The sequence below is a fragment of the Mesocricetus auratus genome, unplaced genomic scaffold (genome assembly GCF_017639785.1).
Source record: "Mesocricetus auratus isolate SY011 unplaced genomic scaffold, BCM_Maur_2.0 Super-Scaffold_100025, whole genome shotgun sequence".
Classification (NCBI taxonomy): Eukaryota; Metazoa; Chordata; class Mammalia; order Rodentia; family Cricetidae; genus Mesocricetus; species Mesocricetus auratus.
In genome coordinates, this window is record NW_024429206.1 from 897,501 (window position 1) to 919,151 (window position 21,651).

The window sequence follows — 21,651 nt, forward strand, 5'->3', positions numbered from 1 at the left end:
GAGCCATGCTGCAAGATGTACATCACTGGGGGTGGATTTGAGGGACTACAGGCTTGCCCCATTGGGTTTTCCATACTATGTCCTGTTTACAATTGAGACGTGAACTGCCAGCTTCCTGATCTTGTGGCTATGCCTTCTTATGGACACATAGTCCTCTCAAACTATAAGCCAAAGTAAACTATCTTCTATAAATTGCTTTTGCTTATAGTGTTTTATCACAGCAACAGAAAAGTAACTGTTACACTTGAAATATGCAACAATGAACTAGGGACCTGTCTCAAACAAGGTAGGAAGGGAAAAACCAACATCCAAGGTTGTCATTTGACTTCCACACTTAAACATGTATGCACACATAAAGATTCTAAAGTGTGTGTGTGTGTGTGTGTGTGTGTGTGTGTGTAGCTGCTGAGATGGCTCATCAGATAAAGGTGCTTGCTGCCAAGCCCAACTGCCTGAGTTCTATCCCCTAAACCGGCATGGTGGAAGGAGAGAACTGGCTTGGGCAAGTTGTCCTCAGATCTCCTTACGTGGACAAACAATAAATAAATGTAATAGGAAAATATTATTTCAGCTAGAAGGGAAACCTAGATCACTGAGCCGAGCCATCCTGGAGAGCTCAATTCTACAGAATTCCTCTGGATCCAACCCCTAATACTCATTACAGTGTGTCTCCATCAAGCACAGTCATGGACATTTTATCTCTTTGCCGTTAAGATTGGCAAAGTCCCACAACTTTTGTTTCCTGGGTCACAAAGTGACCCGTATTGCCCTGGACCTTACGGACAGTGACCTCATTCATTCTTGGCTACTCCCGAGTAGACTATAAATCAATAAACCACCCTTTCATCCTCCCCTCATCTATGCAGACTCACTCGGGCCATCACCACTTTCTGAAGAGTTCAACTAACTATTATATGGTGCCACTATCACTTTCTCTTTCGGATTTCTGTTTTATTTTGTACCTAACTCTTCTTTTTGTGTTCTTGTGTATATGAAGGTGCCCATGTATATGTGTACAGAGATTAAAAGTTGCCATATACCTTTATTTACTGGGAAATGCTCTCTTATTGGGCCCTGGGGTTCACTGAAGAGGTTAGGGTGGGTGGCTTGCAACTGAGCCCCAAGGATCTGCCTGTTACTCACCTCCATGACTGGGCTTTTTACATGGATTCTACAGATAGAACACAGACCCTTGTGCTTGTATGGCAAGCATTTTGCCAACGGAGTTATTTCTCCTCTTTAAAATTTTTATTTTTATTATTTATAGTTATGTGTATGTATGGGGATAGGATATGTGCACATGAGTTCAGGTGCCCACAAAGGCCAAAGGTGTTTTGAAGCTGAAGGTGAAGCTGAAGGTTATGAGTGGCCTGATTTGGAAGCTGGGGATCAAATTTGGGTCTTCTGGAAGAGCAGTTACTAGCTCTTAACTGCCAAGACATTTTCCAGCCCCTACCCCTCATTTTAAATTTTTTTTCTTGTGATATATGGAGATGTCTCGCTATGTAGCTTAGGTTGGCTTGGAACTTGTCAGATAGCCCAGGCTAGCCTCTAATTAGCCATGTTCCCTTTTCTCTTTTCTGCTTCCCAAGACCTGAATTACACACACACACACACACACACACACACACACACTCACACACACTCAATTCATCCATCTTGTTCTCATTCAGTATTCAAGCAAACAGCCACCATAGTCATTAGATTAGTTGTGGTGGCTTGCAAAAGATTCCAGTTGCTTCTTTCAGCCATCTACGTGCAGTTCTGCCCTAATGACAAGAAGCATTATGTCGCAGGGGGTGCTAGAGTATATAGGATGGGTAGATTAGCTGAGCATGGCACGATCCATGTAGCTTAGCTATTGGGGAAACCATCATCCATGTTGGGTGAAGGTTTTCCAGTGTGTCTTCTTGGAGTCAGTCACCCCCGTTCCTGCTCACATAACCCCTCACTCATGCCTGTTAAATAAGCCCAATAAACTTGCTGTGTAGCCGAGGCTGCCCTGTTGCTCTTAAACTCATATTCCTGTTTTCTCTTACCAAGTACTGGGATTATAGGCATCAGGTGCCACTACCACTGGCTCTTGGGGAGTATACATTATCTGCAGGCTCTTTTTACAACTCCTCCCTTCCTCCTCCCTGACCACCTTGAACTGAGCAGCTTTGCTCCTCACCATGCTCTCCTGCCTCACTACCGCTCCAAGCAACAAAACAAGTGACTTCTTCATCTCTTCAGAGAGACAAACCTCTGCAAAGGAATCACAATACCTCTTTACCCCTTTAAGTTCATTTTATCAAGTATTTCGTCACAGCAACATGAAGATGACTGATGAGGTGTTTGGCAGGGGCAGGGGCAGAGACATCTCAGAACTTGAGCAGGGTCTCTTGAGACTTCATTACACAGGGTGGTAGAGAAAAGAACAGATTCTCTAGCTAAATAGAGTGCTTCCAGACATGCATACAGTCCTGGGTTCCAGCTGCAGCACTGTCATCAACCAAGCATGGCGGTGAATGTGTGCAATTCCCAGCACTTGGGAGGCAAGATGATCAGAAGTTCAAGGTTATTCTTGGGTACGTAGTGAGTTCAAAGCTCAAAGCCGTCTTTAGCTATGTAGAGAGTTAAGGTCAGCTTGAGGTGTATAATAACTAATCTGGTTGTTAACTACATCCGGAACCAACTAAAACCCAAGCAGCTGGGCATGCCTCTTGTTAAGGGAAGCTTTTTCCTTGAGAGGAGCCTTCCCGCCCGCCTGGTTCTAGATTGGCATCAGTCCCAAATAAACACACAGGAGGCTATATTAATTATGAAGCTCTTGGCCTTGCTTGTTTCTTACTAGCTAGCTCTGACTTAAGTAATTACCCCATAATTGTTAATCTAAGTATGTTTCTTACCGGAGAATAGTTCCAGGCTCCTACCCCAATGGACTCTCTTGTGTTTCTCCTACCCAGAGTCCTCCTGGACTCCTAGTCCCTCCTATCTAGATTCCCTATTGGCCAGACAGTACTTTATTGACAAATGCACAGGCAAATAACAGGACTTCCCCAACAGCCTCTGAGCGATTTTTTTTTTTTGGAATGGGTCATTTGAGATGGGAAGACCCTAAATCTGGGCCACATGTTCTGGTGGCAGCACATGTTAAAGGAAATGGAAGAGGGAAACTTTTGCTTTTCGTCTGCTTGTTCTCATCGTCTCAAGTTTAACTATACTGTTGCTGAGGTTTTGCTTTCCTGGTTTTAGAACTGACTTCCCACATAGACTGAAGCCCAGCAGCTCTCTAGGAATATTCCAGACCCCAGTACCAGATTGCGAGAATGTTGATGTCAACTTTCAGGTCAGACCTTCCCACGACAATTAGGTCATTGAGGATGACCCCAGACAGATCTTCGCACAGGCTAACCTGATACGTCAACCCCTCATGGAGTGTCTTTTTCCAGGGTATTCTAGATTGTGTCAAGTTGATGAAACTAACAAGCACAACTTGGGCAGCAGACTATAGGCAAGTCAACTTCTGCTCTCCCTAAACCTGTCAGCATCAATGACCTTGAAGGGTCCCTTCCTGTGAGTGTCTGGTATGCACAAATTGTTTAGATTTCCACTTTTGAAAAGTAGGTGGCAGTAGGGGACACTCTGGGCTTTTCCTATTTCCATGCTCTGGGTCAATCTGCCACCCCTTTTCACCTGAGTATTGAGTTTCTTCATCCTAGGGTTGCCCCCTAGTACATCAGGGGTAGGAGTGAGTCTTGTGTAGATCAGGCTAGCCTCAAACATACTATGGAGCAGGGGATGATGACCTTGAGCTTCTGGTCCTCCTGAGTCTGCCTGCTGAGTGCTGGGATGACAGGTGTGTGTGGCCACACCTAGATTTATACAGTGCAGGGGTCAGAGCCAGGGTTTCATATATGCTAGGCAAGCACTCTACTAACTGGGCCGCATTCTCATGTCCTAGCACACTGCATCTTCCACGTGACCTCAGGAGACAGACGCAGGCTTGACCACAGCTGTACTCTGGCTGAATAAATCCCTTCAGTAGCTCCTCGGGACCCATCTACATGACACTGCTCCCCTCCCGCCTCAGTAGCCACTGTCCACCCCGGCCCTGCTTCCTTCTCCAGCTGTTCTGCATTTGGCAACTTCCTCTAAGATACTGCTTCTCTGGCCTCTCCTAAAAACCCGGTGATGCTTGATTCTAATGGTTACCTGACCGGATTTAAAATCACCATGGAAACACATGTCTGAATTTGTGTGATTGCTTCCAGAAACGGATAACTGAAGAGGAAAGACCCTCCATGAACGTGAGCAGCATTTCCCCCGTGGGTTGGGGGTCCCAGGCTGAAGAAAAAAGAGAAGATGAGAGATGATCAGGATACCTTGTTTTAAGTTCTTTAAGAATTAAAGTCTTATATTAAAATATATTAGAAATGAAGTAGAGCCAAGAAGCATGTGCCCCGTGAATCTCCATTCCCCAGGAGATATGAGTCCAGCCCCATCCAAAGAGTGGCACTGGTCTCTCCTCAGCCCCCAGTGTGTGTGTGTGTGTGTGTGTGTGTGTGTGTGTGTGTGTGTGTGTGCATCTGCAAGGTGCCCTTGGAGGCCAGAGCTGGAGCTACGCATGGTTGTGAGATGCCCAGCTTGGGTGCTGAGAACCTGAACTCTGATGGTCTGTAAGAGCAGTGTGCAACTGCTGAGCCTTCTCTCCAGCTCCTGTGTGTGTGTGTGTGTGTGTGTGTGTGTGTGTGTGTGTGTGTGTGTACAAGTGACTGTAAAGGTCCAAAGAGGGAATCAAATTTCCTGGAGCCAGTTGTGAACTGTCTACCACCTTGGGTGCTGGAAACTTCTGGGTCCTCTGGAAAAGTAGTATATGCTCCTGTCCACTTCTACCACACCACCCTCCTTGTTGTTGTTGTTTTGTAGTTTTTCTCAGAATACAGCCATACAGCCAATCTTCTTTTTTTGTTGTTGTTAAGAATTATTTTATTTATATGAGTGTTTTGCCTTCATGTATGTAAGTGCACTTCCTGTGTGCCTGGTGCCAAGAAGATCAGAAGAGGGTGTTGAATCTTCTAAAACTGGAGTTGTGGATGGTTGTGAGCCACCATATTGGTGCTGGGAACTGAACCTGGGTCCTCTGTAAGAGTAGTAAGTGCTTTTAACTGCTGAGCCACCTCCCCAGCTCCCCTCCCCTTAAAAAGAATATTTATTCATTTAAAATTGTATACTTGTTTATTTGTTTGTTTTTGGTGTGTGTGTGTGAAACATATATGCATGTACAGCACACCTGTGGAAATCAGTCCTTCCTTCTACCATGTGGGTTCTGGGGATTGAAGTCAGGTTGTTGGAAGGTTGTTGGACTTGATGGCCAACACCTTTATCCACAGAGCCATCTCCCAGTCCTTGCTTGTTTTTTTAGGACAGGGACTCAAGTAGCCCAGCTACTCACTATGTGCTGAGGATGAACTTGAACTCTTGCCCTCCGTCCCTCCATTCCTCCGTCCCTCCATCCCTCCCTCTCTCCTTCCCTTTCCCTCTTGAGTGCCCGAATTATAGCCATAACCAAGTAAGCCTGGCTGGCACCTGATTTTAAATTTGAACTTTCTGATCCTTCCAGGTATGAGGAGCCCAACAGGTCTTGTGATTGACATTGTAAAGGTGATTTGCTATTCTGTGTTCCTGAGAGGAGAGGACAAGTCATACACCATCCAGGACCCCTCGAGGGGTGGAGGGAGGGAGGGAGGAAGAGGGAGACAAGGGCAAGAGCCTTGTGGTAGATTACACACAAAGGAGCAGGCTAAGGTAGATGGGCCTGGGATGGCCTAGTTCAAATGGTTTTGGAGGATTGTGGGGCATAAGGTATGCCCCAAGTTACCTGGAAAATGACTCTGGAGTGATTGAAGTAAGCAGAGAGGAAGTGGGGGTGTTGCTCAGTGGTGAGTGCTAACCTGGCACACTCGAGGCTCTGTGTACTGTCCCCAACACTGCAAACAAAAATCAAGCATAAAAAGACCACTTGGAAGCTGGACACTGCTGTGCTTGCCGGTTAAAGCCCAGCTACCCAAAGGCTGGGGCACGAGGATTGTTAAAGGCCAGCCTGTCAACAGGGAGACTTTTATTTTTCTGCTTATCTGCTCACTTCTTGACTTACTTATTTAATGAGAGGGTCTCATGTAGCTAGGGTGGCCTCAAACACTATGTAGTTGAGGATGGTCTTGGATTCCTGGTCCTCCTGTTTCTACTTGTTAAGTGCTAGAATGAGATGCCTCTAGCCTCCATGAGCACCTGCACTGGCGTGCACATATCTTCAGGCAGATACACACACCTCCACATAATTTAAAATAATAAGAATAACCTCTAAGATACCCCCAAGAGGCTGGAGGGATGGGTCAGTGCTTACGCTTTCCCGCTCCCACATGATTTCTGGAACTCCAGTCCCAGGCAATCTGACACCCCTTCTGGCCTTCTCGGGCACTGGGCACACACACAGTGCACAGATAATTGCAGGCAAAACACCCACACATAAAATAAGTTTAAAAATAAAGCGAAAGGGGGTAGTGAGGCAGTGAGTTGGGTTGCTGCCAAGACTGACGACCCGAGTTCAATCCCTAAGACTCACATGATGGGATGAGAGACCCAACTCCCGTGGGTTGTCCTGTCTTACACATGCCCGCACACATACACACAAAATAGTGCAATGAGATATTTTAAAGTTTGCACACAGTAACAACACCCAATACTCTGCATGCTGATTTAAAAATAAATTAAAAACCCAAACATATAACAATGGGGCTTGCTGTGCACAAAATCCAGGGTTCTAGTCCTAGCACCTTATAAACTAAGCCTGGTGGTTCGTGCCTGCAATCCCAGCACTTTAAATGTTGAGGCAGAAGAATCAGGTATCCAAGGCCATCCTGGACTGGAGAGACTCTGTCTCAAGGAATACAATGAAATGGCTAGGGAGCAATTTCTATTGAGACCAGCCACATCAGCATGCTGTGGGCTTGATGGCTAGATCCCGCCTCAATCAATAAAGTCAAACAAAGGAAGATGATTCCTGCTATCAACCTCAGACTCCCACATGCACACACACAAGCACCCCACATGCACTCGTATGAAAAATGGAAAAGAAAATAAACCACAAGAGGCTGCTTGGCACAAGGTGAGCCAGGGCCGGCTCACAGGTATGTGGAGTATCCCTGTGAGCTGAACAGGTGTGAAAGCAGGTTCCGGGCTGCTTCTCCCAGGCAGCCAGGGCTGCCAGCCTCTTATCACAAGAACCTCAGGAGTCTGACATGCACAAGTGACTCCAGGAGAACCCTTACTTCAGTCCAGGGTGCTCAGGTAGTGCCCATACCTGCATCTTTACGGATGAACTTCAGGTCTCTGTTCTGCAGCCCTCCACCATGGGAGGACCACTCATGTGAACAATGTTTTTGTTGTTCTTGCTGTTGAGAGGAGAATCTCACTACGCAGCTAAGGTTAGTCTCCCTTGGCGTCTCCAGTGCTAGAATTTGTAGCGTTTCTGACCCCTCCCCGATTGATACTGGGTCCCACTTTTTACTAAGGCAGATATTCACTAAGTTGCTCTTAAACTCCCTGAACTCTGCAGTGCAGACAGACCTTAAAGTTGGATGTCTCAGCCACCCAGGTACCAAACCCATGTAGTGTGTGTGTGTGTGTGTGTGTGTGTGTGTGTGTAGGGAGAGAAAGAGAGAGAGAGAGAGAGAGAGAGAGAGAGAGAGAGAGAGAGAGAGAGAGAGAGAGAGAGAGAGAGAGAGAGAGAGAGAGAGACTCATAAATCCCAGGCTGGCCTTGAACTTGTGATTTTTCTGCACCTGTATCTCCGAATGCTGGAATTACAGATGTGCGCTTCCAGTTTTATGCGGTGGCAGCATTAGACCCTCGGTTCTCATGCATCCTAGGCTAGCACTCTGCCAACTCTACGTCCCCAGCCTAGAACTTTGTCTTTAATTCACAGCCTTGCAGCTGTTGAACAGCTTGTCTCCTGCCCACACACCTGCACCTGCGTCTAGAGCAAGCACATGTGCCTGTCCAAAGCTACTTGCTTAGATGCCCTCTTCTCTTCCCCATGAAGGTTGCTAGCGGGGCAAGCCCTGATCCTCAAGTTGGGAAAGGGGGTGCACATTTCAAGGAGCTCCCGGAGAGACTTGGCCTCAGCAGGTATTGGGAGGAAATGGGCCGTAGCCAGCTGGCTGCTTTGTCACGCTGCGTCTCCAAGCCAACAGCCACGCAGCGTCCCAGCCCAGCCTCACCCACCCGTATCCAGAGGCCTAGGAACCTGAGAAGCTCATGAGTCTGGGGGATAAGGGTGGAGACTTGCATTTCCTCTGCAAAAAGACTGCTGGGTTCCTCCCCAGCTAGTGCTGTGGCCCCACTCAGAAGCGCTGCCTTAGGCCACGAGCTCTTCTATTCAGTACTTCCCCTGTTACACACCGGCTTTAAATTCTACCCATCAAGCCCTTTCAAAGTCCACCATCAAGTCTCACCTTCAAGTGCTGTTCCTTAAAACTCGCCCCCTGGTGCCATTCTCCAAACCTGGACGCAGCTTTGAGCTCCATTCATCCAGCCAGGCTTTAAGCCTCACTTACCTGCGGTTACGGGGGGGGGAGGGAGGGACTGCGGGGTGGGGGTCGGCCCCGACTGAGTAAGACTAGATAGAGCCGGGAAATTAGTTCAGTGTGTGAGAAATTCCCAGAGATTGGACTGGGGTAGCCAGCCTCGGATGCGGGAGATACAAAGTTAAAAGCCATCAGTTGTGAGGTCCTGTGGCAGGCATCCCCGCTCCTCCCCCCGCCCCGTCTGATCCTCTGAAACCCTTTTCCCCATCCCCCAGTGGGTCATGTTAACCAAAGGAAAGAAGAAACGCTTTCTAAGTGAATCTTGTTTTGCTTACTGCAGACGGCAGACGCCCTCACCTGGATCCCGCCTTCACGTTGCAAATCAGAGCATTTCTTTCTTTTCAGTGCTGTGGTTGTTAAAAACAAACGGTTTTGCTGGGATGATTCGCAGTACAATATTGGGGAAAATTCACGTGTCGCTTACTGCCCCATCGGAAGTGTACCTTTCCAACAATGAGATGGCCAAAGGTGCCTGCCACTAAGCCTCATGGCCTTAACTTGATCCACCGACCCTCCAAAGCTGTCCCGCGATCTCCACGTCCACATTGTGCTTTCCGTGCTCCCAAACCCCAAATAAATGCATTTTAAAAAGTGCACCATCAACTGTAATTTCATTCAGCCATTCGAAATTGAAATTCTGAAATTTCAGAAAAATGGATGAACTGGAAAAATGCGTCATCAGGTGACCAGGCTTAGAGGGACTAACAGTGCAGTTCCCTCTCCCACCGGCCTTTTACACATTTATGTGGGAGCATTTATACGCATTTATGTGGGAGCATGCGCGTTTAAGGCTAGAACAGAGCAAGAAAAGGCAAGATGGTTCCTTGGTTCAGTGGATAAAGGCACCTGGGACCCACATGGTGGAAGGAGATAACACATGTTGTCCTTTGACCCCACAGGTATGCCATGGTATGTGTGTTTGCCTCCCCCTCCCCATGTATAAAACAGTAGAGAATTTAAAAGTGACAAAACAATCCTAAAGGCAGTTAATTCTAAAGGGATGCATGAGAGGACGGGACTGAAACGTTGTTAGGGGAGAGGGCTGGGGACAGTGTTGGACCCCGTGTAATAAGGTAGTGGGAGGAGGTGCTGGTTGAGAATAGGGGTGACCTCAAGGCTCATGAGACAGGTAACCTGGAGAGACAGATGCAAGCTAGGGCTTGGTCTGTCTGTGGGAGGGAGGAGCAGAAGGAGGGAAAGAGACCAGAGAGAGGGCAGGTCACTGCAGGGTGGGGCTTGACTATAAGGGTGAAGGCAACCGTCCATTGATCCCGCAGGCTGTGCACCCTACACGCAGGCACCAGCCCTCGGGATCACAACGGCACTGGTGAGTCCGCCTCTGACTAGAGCAAATACCTTGTCGCCTGCCTCTCTTTCAGAGGTCCCGGGGATTGGCTTGAGACACTGGAGTTCTTATCCTTCCCTTCCACTTCCGTAGGTGGCCCCACTAAACCGTCAGGCAACTGGAGAGGAGACCTAGCCTGCACCATGAACCCGTGGCTCTTAGCCTGCTTGGTCGCCTGCTTTGTTGGGGCCTGGGTGCCTGTCGTCCATGCCCAAGGTACGGGCCCTCAGCCACACTTTCATTGATCCAGTTTTCCAGATGTTGCTTTCCCGTCTCACTTGTCCCTCCCCACTTGTCAGAATCTCCACCGATTCTGTATCCTTTGCCTTCTTCAGCAGCTCTTGAGAGGCTGGGTACAGCAAGAATTCCTGGTACTACTGGGGCTGGATGGGTAGAGATGAAGGGTCCCCAGCTACTTATTTCAGGACCCCTTCCCTCTGGAGTGCTTCCTTTGCAAGACTCAGGAGACTTAGGGGCTGCTGGAAGCAGAGGGTGACTTCCAATTGGGGGAAAATGTATTTACAGTCAGGAATGCCTTTTGATGCCCTTGCTCTGCTGGAAACCCTGGTGATCTTCCGAAGTGCATTCCTTGCCTTTCCTCCCTGTGTCGTCTAACTGAGAGCCTTTGTGGGACTCAGTTTCCTCATTTGCCAAGTAGGAATGAATCCAGCGAAAAATACTCGCAGCCTGGTGGTCAGGGAACCATTTCTGGCATCTTCCTCACCCCACTGGGAAGCTCATACTTGAGGATTCAGTCACTCAAGGCCAATTCAAAGCACGGGACATCCCCACAGAGTCTTGCCACTGGGTGCTTTATCTCAGAAACAAGGAGTCTCAGTAGGTGTCAAAACAAGGTTCCAGGTCAGGTTGAGGACCCAGGATCCTACTCTGCCCTGTCTGCTCCTCTACTGGGTCCTATAGGTGCAGGCTTCCAGGAGGGAGGCTTGGCTCTTTCCACACAGTCTGCTATCAGAGCCAGGCCCAGCCTCTGCCCTTTGATCCTGGGAGGAAGTGGCCCCCAGTGTAGGAAAACACCTGCCAAGGATCCTTGGAGCCCCAGTTGTTATCTTACATCGGTGCCCCTTGTCCCCAAGAGCCAAAGTGGAGGGATGGTACGGAGGATGAGCTCTCTCCTGGAACCACTGCACTGGGCTCTACTTATCTCAGATTTGAACCCCAGAGGCAAGATTTGGCAGATGGGGTTCCCAGATAACCTTGAAGGCTGGCTAGATTGAGGAACCAAGGTTTTTATTTATTTTATTTTTTTTATTTAGATTAGAAACAAGCTTGCCTTACATGTCAATCCCAGCTCCCTCTCCCTCTCCTCCTCCCCCACCCACCACCAAGCCCCCGACCCCCACCTCATACCCCCTCTGCTCCCTGGGTAGAGTAAGGCTGTCCATGGGGGATCTACAAAGTCTGTCATATCACCCTGGGCAGGGCCTAGGCCATCCCCCATGTGTCCAGGCTAAGAAAACATCCCTCCATGTAGAATGGAATCCCCAAGTTCATTCATATGCCAAGGATAAATACTGATCTACTACCTGAGGCCCCACAGATTCCCAAGGCCTCCTCACTGACACCTACCTTCAGGGGGTCTGGATCAGTCCCATGCTGGCCTTTCAGCCATCAGTCTGGGGTCCATGAGCTCCCCCCTTGTTCAGGTCAGCTGTCTCTGTGGGTTTTACCAGCCAGGTCTTGACCCCTTTGCTCATCACTCCTCCATCTCTGCAACTGGATTCCAGGAGTTCAGTTCAGTGTTTCGCTGTGGGTGTCTGCCTTGGCTTGCATCAGCCACTGGATGAAGGCTCATGTTTGTCTTTTTGTGACGGGGGTCCAAGTTTTTTGTTTTGTTTTGTTTGCTTATTCATTTACTTCTCTCCTTCTCAGAACTTTGTAGAATCATCTCCTTCTCCTGGGTACCCCTCCCCCCAGCTCCTGCACATATTCTTGTGTAGGTAACTTCTCTGCCTCCCCTACCAGGTTGAAACTCCCCTGAGACACTAGGTCCAATTTATATCTGTTGTCTGGATATTTGGTATCTAGCAGAACTTTTCAAGCTTTCCTTAGGGGAACCAACAAAGAACGACCAGGTAACTTTAGCAGTTTCTAAGATGAGTAGAGAGAGGGAAAGGAATTTAAGCTGTTTTTATGTGGGAACAGGCCAGCACATGGCTGAGTTCTTCAGGAAAGTTGAATAAAACCGACAGTTACGTAATACATCTATTTATTTATTTTATGTGCATGTGTATGGACCTGTGTGTGACAGTGTCCATGTGGAGAAAAGAGGACAACTTGCAGGAGTTGGTTCTTTCTTTCGACTATGTGGATCTTTAGGATCAAACTCAGGTTATTGGGCTTCGTGGAAAGTGCCTTTACCTATCTGGCCCCAGATTTCTTTGTGTGTGTGTGTGTGTGTGTGTGTGTGTGTGTGTGTGTGTGTGTATGTATTTTGTTTGTTTTTTTAAGACAAGGTCTCACTATATATAACTCCTGTCCAGGAACTCACTATGTAGACCAAGATGTCCTCAAACTCTTAGAAATTCTCCTCTGCCTCTGCCTCCTGAGTGCTGGGATTAAAGGTGTGCACCACCACATCTGGCCTTTAATTTTTTTTTCATTAAAAATTTTTTTTGGACGGGGTTTCCCTGTGTAGCCCTGGCTGTCCTGGAACTCATTCTGTAGACCAGGCTGGCCTGGAACTCAGAGATCTGCCTGCCTCTGCCTGCTGAGTTTGGGGATGAAAGGTACGCTCCACTACACCCACCTAATTTTTAATTTTTAAAATGAATATAGGGTCTCATATAGGAGGTGACTTTGAAATTCTGATCTGCCTGCCTCCACTTGCCAGGTGCTAGGGTTCCAGGCATGGACCCCCCCACTTGCCTTATGTAGTTCTGGGGACCCAGCCCAGGGCCTCATACAAGCAAGCTAGGCAAACATTTACTCACTGAGTTACAGTCCTCATCACAATTCAAGTGCTTTGAGACAGTCTCATGCAACTCAGACTGGCAAGGCTTACAGACGTACACGTGTCTCAATGTCTGGTTAACCATTTTTAGGAAAGTAGGGCTGGGCTGGGGGCCCCCCAAGTGTGCACCTGTCCTCTACCTCAGAGCAGAAACATAAAGCACCTTGGACTGTTTCTTTACCTACCCATAATTCCTGCAAGTATCCTTATATCAAGATCTGAGAGCAATCCAGGAAGCTATGCTTCCTTATCTCCCATGTAGCCTGTTGACCTCTGTGTCTAGAAGGGGTGTGTGTGTGTGTGTGTGTGTGTGTGTGTGTGCGCGCGCGCACACGCGCGCGCGCACGTGTGTTCACATCTTTGATTGCCCCTGCCAGTGATATGCCCCTGGAGTCATGGATTTGACTGGGTCATCTAGTTGCAGGTACCTTTTTTGTGATTTTTTTTGTTTCAGAATTTCATATATGCAAATATGTTTTCATCAAATCCATTCCCTAGTCTCTCTCCTCCACTATCACCCTTATCCCCCTACCACTTTCCCCACTGGACTTCATGTTCTCTGTTTTTAATCCCACTGAGTCCACTTAATGCTGCCTGTATGTAAATGGTTGAAGGACCATCAATTAGAGCAGGGATAGTCTTTTTTTGTTTTTTTCCGAGACAGGGTTTCTCTGTATTGTTTTGGATCCTGTCCTGGAACTCTCTGTAGACCAGGCTGGCTTCAAACTCACAGAGATCCACCTGCCTCTGCCTCCCGAGTGCTGGGATTAAAGGGGTGTGTCACCAACTCCCGGCTGAGCAGGGGTAAACTTTCAGGGACCATGCCCCTGAAGAAAACGGAGCCTCTCCTAGCGACCATCAATTTCCAATAGCTCCTCAGATAGCAGCAACCTTCCCAGCTTTAGACTCTCCTTTGAGAGGCGTGTCTATGCAAATAACTCTCAGGGGCCCTAGAGATAAGCTCCCCCATCCACCCATGGCTGGGCCTCTGGCTGTCTTGATCTTGTGTGGGTCTGTGAACTCATCACAGCGGCCATGATTGACGTGTGCAATGACCTCATCATGCCCACCAATTACACTGTCCCTGAAGATGCCCTCTTCCTCCCAGTCTTACATTTTTTTGCCCCCTCTTCTGAGATAATCCCTGAACCTTGTGGGGAGGGAGTATGATACAGATGTCTCGTTTTCGTTTTTTGTTTGTTTGTTTGTTTGTTCTCCCTTTCTGATACAGATGTCTTGTTTATAGTTGGGAATTCCACAGTCTCTTATGCTGAATGTTGGTCAGTTTGGGATAATTATTATCTGCTACAAAAAGAAGCTTCACTGATGAGGTTATAACTTAGGAGTATATGGATAAGAATGTAGGGGACAGTTTATTACTATGTCCATTTATTAGAATAACAGTGTTAGGTTTTCACTTAAGGCCTATGACCTAGTCACACACACACACACACACACACACACACACACACACAGTAGCGTGTGGAGGTCAGAAGATAATTAGTGATTCTCTCCTCTGTGGGTTCTGGGGATTGAACATAGGTGACAAGCACCTTTACTCACTGAGCCATCTCACTTGCTTCTGTAGGTGGCTTTGAAGACTGCTGCCTGGGTTACCAACCCAGGATCAAGTGGAATATTCTCCAGCGTGCTAGGCATTATCGGTGGCAGGAAGTGAGTGGAAGCTGCAACCTACGTGCTGTGATGTGAGCAGGACCTTGGGTGTTGCTGGGCGAGAGTCACTCATGCCTTAGATCCTCACGCCCTAACCTGGCACCCACCTTTCCACCCTCTGCAGATTCTACTTCCGCCACAAAGGCCCGGTGTGCGTGAACCCGAAGGACAAGGATGCGAGAATAGCAATGCGGATCTTGAGCACTAGGAATAAGACAGCTGACAGTCCTCAGAAGAGCACATCAGGTAGGTAAGACCCCAGCCAGCAGCTGAGGGAGGAAAGCAGCTCAGCGTGCTAACATGATGCCCCCTACTCCTCTTCAAAGAGAGTCAGTTGCTAGCGAGCCAGAGATGGAGGGAACAGCCAGTCAGTGGCACCAACGTCCAGTTCATGTACACCAGCAGTCAACCTCAGGAATCCTTCCTCAAGAGCTTCCCACGTTTCCTCCTTTTCAGTACTGGGCACTGAATCCAGACCTTTGAATATGCTGCACAAGTGTTCCACCACTAAGAAACATCTCTGTTTGGTGTGTGTGTGTGTGTGTGTGTGTGTGTGTGTGTGTGTGCCTGTGTGTACTAAACATATGAATTTAACCTGATCGGTCTGCATATTACTTATATGTATGTTTCAGGGCTGAGCATTTTGTATTGGATAACCAATCTATGTGCTCTTCTATGGGGAAGACCATTTCTCCAACTCTCAGAACGGGAGTAGTCTAGGGATGGAGCCTCTCGGACTCCACCTGCCTCCAACTACATTAGCATGTCTATTGTTGCAAACTTCCTGGTCCCCTGGCTCTTAAGATCTTCCTGCTCCCACAAGGACACCAATTGGACAGCTGGGGATCCAGCATAGGTCCAAACGTGGATATCAGTTGGGAGGCCAGGGCAGTCTATGGGGCCTCTGGCAGTGGAACCAATATTTATGCCTGGTGCACGAAGTTTGGGAGCCCATTCCCAATGGAGGGATACTCTCTCAGCCTAGATACATTTAGAGCCTAGGTCCTGCCCCAAATGATGTAATAGACTTTGATGATCTATGATCTCCCATGGGAGGTCTCGCCTTCCCTGGGGAGTGGATTGGGGGTGGGATGGAGGGTTGGTGGGGGGTATGGGAGGACAGGAGGGAGAGGGAACTGGAATTGGTATGTAAAATAAGATTGTTTTTAATTTAAATTAAAAGACAATGGAAAAAACAAAACACTGGCTGGGTGAAAGCATAAAGGAAAACAATGGGATCTCACAGACCTAACTGGTACGGGGTGGGGGAGCTGTTTTTGCACCTGTGTGTTAATAAAGTTTTGAAATGAGAATCCCCCACAGAGCTGTGAAATAAAGTTGTAGAATTGCAGGTTGTGACAAAAAAAAAAAAAGAGATTTATTTATTTATTGGGTATACAATGTTCTGCCTGCGTGTATGCCTGCTTGCCAGAAGAGGGCACCAGATCTCATTATAGATGATTGTGAGATGATGTGGCTGCTGGGAATTAAACTCAGGTCCTCTGGAAAAGCCGTCAGTGCTCTTAACCTCTGAGCCATCTCTCCAGCCCTGTACTCCTTTTCTAACATTTTCTTAACCCATTTATTTCATTTCCCTGGAGAGTTTCACTTCGTTTCTACTTTAATGCACAGACATGATTTTATTAGACTATATAAAATGTAGGAACCACAAATGAGAAAAAACATAAAATATTTGCCATTTTAAGATTGGCTTAATTCAGGGAGGAAGAGGGAACTGGGATTGACATATAAAACAAGCTTGTTTCTAATGTAAATAAAAAAATCAGAAAAAAAGATTGGTTTAATTCAAGCAGGGTGGTGTTGTGCACCTTTAATCCCAGCACCCGGGAGGCAGAGGTGGTCGGATCTCTGCGAGTAGAGGCCAGTCTGGTCCACAGAGCAAGTTCTGGGACAACCATAGCTACACTAAGAAACCCTGTCTTGAAAAAACAAAAGAAAGAAATAAAACCCATTTATTTTAATTTTGTGTATGAGTGTTGGCTTTTATATATGTGTACAAAAAGTAGGCCTGGTGCCTCAGGAGGCAAGGAAAGGGTGTTGGGTCTGCAGGAACTGCAGTTTTAGATGGTTGTGAGCCATCATGTAGGTGCTGGGAATTCAACCCCAGTCCTCTGTATGAGCGACTAGTTTTCTTAACCTCTGACGCATCACTACGGCCCCTATTGGAACACTCACCTGTTTCTCTCTCCATTCTCCAACAGGCTCTCACACAGAAAGAAAGAAGTCAAATCATGCAAAGTCCAGGGTGGGGAACCCCAGCAGTCACAGCATGAGGAATGCCACCCTAGGCCATTCTAGGTAAGGACTCTTGGTCATGTGACCTTCCTCCATCTACCACTTTACTGACTGGGGTCTACCCCCAGGAGCAGGAAGCCCGCTGTAGGCTGTGTGGTCTCACCCTGAGATTCATGTGCAAGGATCCTAGTTCATGTAAATGCTAACGTGACACACCAGGGGAGTGGGCCAAGAGTTGCTCAATGTAAGCAAACAGAAAGTGTCTTCCCACGCCACTCACATTTGCTTCCCCCTCATCCCTTCCTCCCCTCCTTCTCTCTTTCTTTTTCCTTAAAAGTGTTTACACTGATTGAGTCACTGTGTGTGTGTGTGTGTGTGTGTGAGAGAGAGAGAGAGAGAGAGAGAGTACGCGCGCATGCACACGTTTGCACAAACCATGCTTCCAGCTGGAGGTCAGAGGACAGATTGCAGGAATCAGTTCTCACTTCCCACAATGTGGGTTTCTGATAGAATTCAGGTTGTCAGCCTTGATGGCAAATGTCCTTACTGCAGAGTTATCGAGTTATCTCTCTCTCTCTCTCTCTCTCTCTCTCTCTCTCTCTCTCTCTCTCTCTCTCTCTCTCTCTCTGTCTCTCTCTCTCTCTCTCTCTCTCTCCTTCTCCCCCTCTCTCTCCTTTCTTTCTTCTTCCTACTTTCCTTCTTTGTTCCTTTCTGTTTTATGTTTTTTCTTTCCCCAAGCAGGTCTCATGTATCTCAGGCTGGCCTCCCACTCCCTGTGTAGCCAAGGATGCTCCTAAACTTCTGATTCTCCTGTTTTCACCAGCTAAGCACTATGGTCACAGGCATGCACTATCATGCTAGTTTATGTAGAGCTGGAATATGGAGCACCAGGCTGGTCCTTTGTAAGAACAGTAGACACTCTTAATTGGTGAGCCATCTCTTCAGCCCCATAAGAAAGTTCTTCCTTCCTTCCTTCCTTCCTTCCTTCCTTCCTTCCTTCCTTCCTTCCTTCCTTCCCTCCTTCTTTCCTTCCTTCCTATCTCCTATTTCTTTCTACTACAGGGCTTGAACTCAAGACCTTGTGCATACTAGGCTAGTAAGCAACCCCCATCTTTTTAATTTTTTTCTTAATTCATGTTTTACATTTCAATCCCAGTTGCCCCTCCCTCCTCTCCTCCTGCTCCCCACACTCCCTCCTCCTCCCATCTGCTCCTTGGAGAGGGCAAGGCCTCCTCTAGAAAATCTACTAAGTCTGTCCCATCATCTCATTGAGGCAGGACCAAGGTACCCAGTCTTTTTATTTTTAATAATTTATTTTTATTTTGTGTTCATTGGTATTCTGCCTGAATGCACATTTGTGTGAGGTTGTCAGATCTTGGAGTTACAGACAGTTGTGAGCTGCCATGTGGGTGCTGGGAATTGCACCCATATCCTCTGGAAGAACTGTCGGTGCTCTTAACTGCTGAGCAATCTCCCCAGCTGCCTAGCCTTTTTATAATTTGTATTTTGAGAAGCCTTGAATTCACTCTGTAGCCAAGGCTGGATTTTAGCTCCTTTTACCTCAACCTCTAAAATACCTAGAGTTATAGGCATATGCCACCATGCTTGGTGTCAATGTAACACACACACACACACACACACACACACACACACACACACACACACGCGCGCGCGCGCGCACACACACACACACTGTGTGTGTGTGCGCCTGTGCACATGAGTGCTCTTGGGTATGTGTGTATGCCACTGCGAGCTAGTGGAAGTTAGAGCCAACTATTGGGAGTTGCTTATTTGATGGGGGCGGGCCTTCTGTATGCTGTGTATACATGCTTCTCTTATTGGTTGGTTAATAAATGTTGATTGGTCAGTAGCCAGGCAGGAAGTATAGGCGGGGCTACCAGACTAGGAATGCTTGGAAGAGGAAGGCAGAGAGGAGTTGCCAGAGAGACTCCATGTAGCCACTGAAAGTGTAACATGCTGGAGCATTACAGGTAAGACACAGTCCCGTGGCAATGCATAGTTTAATAGAAATGGGTTAATAATTAAAAGAGAGCTAGCCAATAGAAGTCTGAGCTATTGTCTACAGTTTATAATTAATAAAAGCCTCTGTGTGTTTATTTGGGACTAAACAGTTGTGGGACCAGGTGGGAAAGAAACAGGGTCTTCACTTCTTTCTTCCCACCCTATGGACCCCAGGGATTAACCTCTGGTCACCAGGCTTCACCATCTCACTAGTCCTCAACCTGACACACTGAATGCCAGATCTCTTGAATCAAGCAGATGCCAGTAGGGTGTGCTGTGATTTAATTCAGTTCGGTTCTGACATTGTCGACATGCAGGTCCCACCTGGCTCCGCAGGTTCAGGGCACAGCTCTATGAGACTGACCCCTTGACAACTCTAACTCCCAGAGTCTCAGTTTTCCCATCTGTAGGAGGGGGACAATACTAACACTGTCTATTTCACAGGGTGGCGATGATGACCAGAAAGATGAACAACTAAGTTACTCAAGAGTGAGCACCAGCTGGAAGACGGGAGGAGTCCCCTGAGGTGCTATCTCCTGAGCACGAAGTGGCCACTGAACTCATGAACTCACAAAGGCTACAGTTACCAGTGCCTGACTAAGCAATGTTTCAGCATGGATGAGTGAGCGGCTCACAGGACCCCACCCCTCACTGGGGAGCTACTGGCTGTTGATTGCTGGGGGAGGGGAGTATTTTTTCCAGTATATACTCCACCACCCATGTCTATGCCAGCAACCCTAATTAAATGCAGTGGGCCACACACAAAAGAACAGAGGTATGGAAGTAGGAAAAAGGCATCCAATAGGAGAGAGGGGCGAGAGGAGGATGAGTGTGTGTGAAAATGGTCAAAATGTGTACATATGTGAAATGGTTAAAGAGTTAAAAATAAAAACGTTTAAAGCCCATTAAAAACTAATTACTTGAGCCTGGTGGTGGTGGTGCACACCTTTAATCCCAGCACTAGGGAGGCAGAGGCAGGCGGGTCTCTGTGAGTTCGAGGCCAGGCTGGTCTACAGAGCGAGTTCCAGGACAGCCGGGGAAATAGAGAGAAGCAAACAACAACAACAAATAACAACAACAAAAACCTAATCACTCACAGAGATGTCTGGTATGCGGTGTGCTCTCAGGAGGTTAGTGCCAGTACTCCAAGTTACCTGCTATAAGTCAAGTTTACCTGTGACCGCCTCTTTTTCTTCAGCCACTTTTGCTAGATTATCAGCTCCCAGGACTCAGGGAAGCACTTTTCTTACATTTCTTGGTTATTCTGTAGAATGCTATAAAGGCTACGGATGATCTAGGATTGGTGTTGCTGAAGGAGTTTATGAAGAGACACCATGACCACAGCAACTCTTACAAAGAAAAACATTTAATTGGGGTGGCTTGCAGTTCAGAGGTTCAGTCCATTATCATCATGGCAGGACAGGGCAGCATGCAGGCAGACATGGTGCTGGAGAAGGATCTGAGAGGAGAGGAGCTACATCTTGATCCCAAAGGCAACAGGCAGTGAACTATATCACTGGGTGCAGTTTGAAATACATGAGACCTCAAAGCCCACTTCCACAGGGACACAAGTCCTCCAGCAAAACCACACCTCCTAATAGTACCACTTGGTATGAACTCATGAGGGCCAGTTACATTCAAACTACTACAGAGTCTAAGGCAGGATAATCACAAGTTTGAGGCCAGCCTGGGCTGCATTGTAAGTTTGAGGCTAGTCTGGGACACACTGCAAGGCCCTGCCCCAGAATACAGACAAAGGGGCTGGAGAGATGGCTCAGAGGTCAAGAACACTGACTGCTCTTCCAGAGGTCCTGAGTTCAATTCCCAGCATCCACATGGTGGCTCACAATTATCTGTAATGAGATCTGGTGCCCTCTTCTATATGCAGGCAGAACACTGTATGCATAATAAATAAATATTAAAAAAAGAAACTCTGAAGTGGTATATTGACAAATAAATAATAAAATTCTATAAAAAATACAGACAAACAACAAACAAATAAAAACCAAACCAAAACAGGACTCAGGAGATGACTCAGGGATAAAGAGTTTGCTGTGTAAGTGTGAGGGCCTGAGTTCAGATCCCCAGAACCAAGCAAAACTGGATGTGACAGTGTATGTCTGTAACCTCAGAGCTCCCACAGTAAGATGGGGGAGACAGGAGATCCCCTAGAAGACCAGCTATGGCCGTCAGCAGCAGTGAGCGTGAGGCCCTGCATGGTGTGAGGTCAGGGCTGACACCTGAGTTTGTCCTGTAGTCTCCATATTCATCCTGGAGGGAGGCTCCTTAGAGTCAGAAAGTCATGGCTCCCAGGTGTCAGAAGTCCCTCCCACTTACCAGAAGAGCTTATACAAGCAGCAGTGAGGACCGCCGAGGAGAGGAGACTCCAGTTTGTAGGCCTTGCAGAGAGTGCCAGGATTGCAGCTTTTGTGAGATGGCACTCGGGACAGGATGGGCAATCAGTGATGCAGCTGCCTTTGAGTCAAACATGCTGCTGCAAGTGAGCCCTCACTCATGCCGCTTAAGTAAGCTCTCATTCATGCTGCCGCAAGTGAGCCCTCACTCATGCTGCCGCAAGTGAGCCCTCACTCATGCTGCCGCAAGTGAGCCCTCACTCATGCTGCCGCAAGTGAGCCCTCACTCATGCTGCTCAAGTGAGCCCTCACTCATGCTGCTCAAGTGAGCTCTCACTCATGCTGCTCAAGTGAGCCCTCACTCATGCTGCTCAAGTGAGCTCTCACTCATGCTGCTCA

General features: G+C 47.6%; 1 protein-coding gene and 1 long non-coding RNA gene across 2 annotated transcripts; one reads left to right on the plus strand and one right to left on the minus strand.

Moving 5' to 3' along the window:
* Positions 1 to 2,275: 2,275 nt before the first annotated feature.
* LOC121133983 lies at positions 2,276 to 2,934 on the minus strand. The gene is made up of 2 exons (XR_005870992.1): positions 2,892 to 2,934; positions 2,276 to 2,606 (listed from the first exon to the last, which is right to left on the minus strand). It is a non-coding gene; the product is annotated as an uncharacterized LOC121133983 (long non-coding RNA).
* A 6,576-nt stretch (positions 2,935 to 9,510) lies between these two features.
* Positions 9,511 to 19,803, plus strand: Ccl25 (C-C motif chemokine ligand 25). Its single transcript, XM_005085291.4, has 7 exons — positions 9,511 to 9,529; positions 9,908 to 9,957; positions 10,069 to 10,191; positions 14,535 to 14,652; positions 14,745 to 14,866; positions 16,843 to 16,939; positions 19,343 to 19,803. The coding sequence occupies exons 3-7, from the start codon at positions 10,119 to 10,121 to the stop codon at positions 19,374 to 19,376; spliced, it is 444 nt and encodes a 147-aa protein (XP_005085348.1). The 5' UTR covers positions 9,511 to 9,529; positions 9,908 to 9,957; positions 10,069 to 10,118; the 3' UTR covers positions 19,377 to 19,803.
* Positions 19,804 to 21,651: the final 1,848 nt, after the last annotated feature.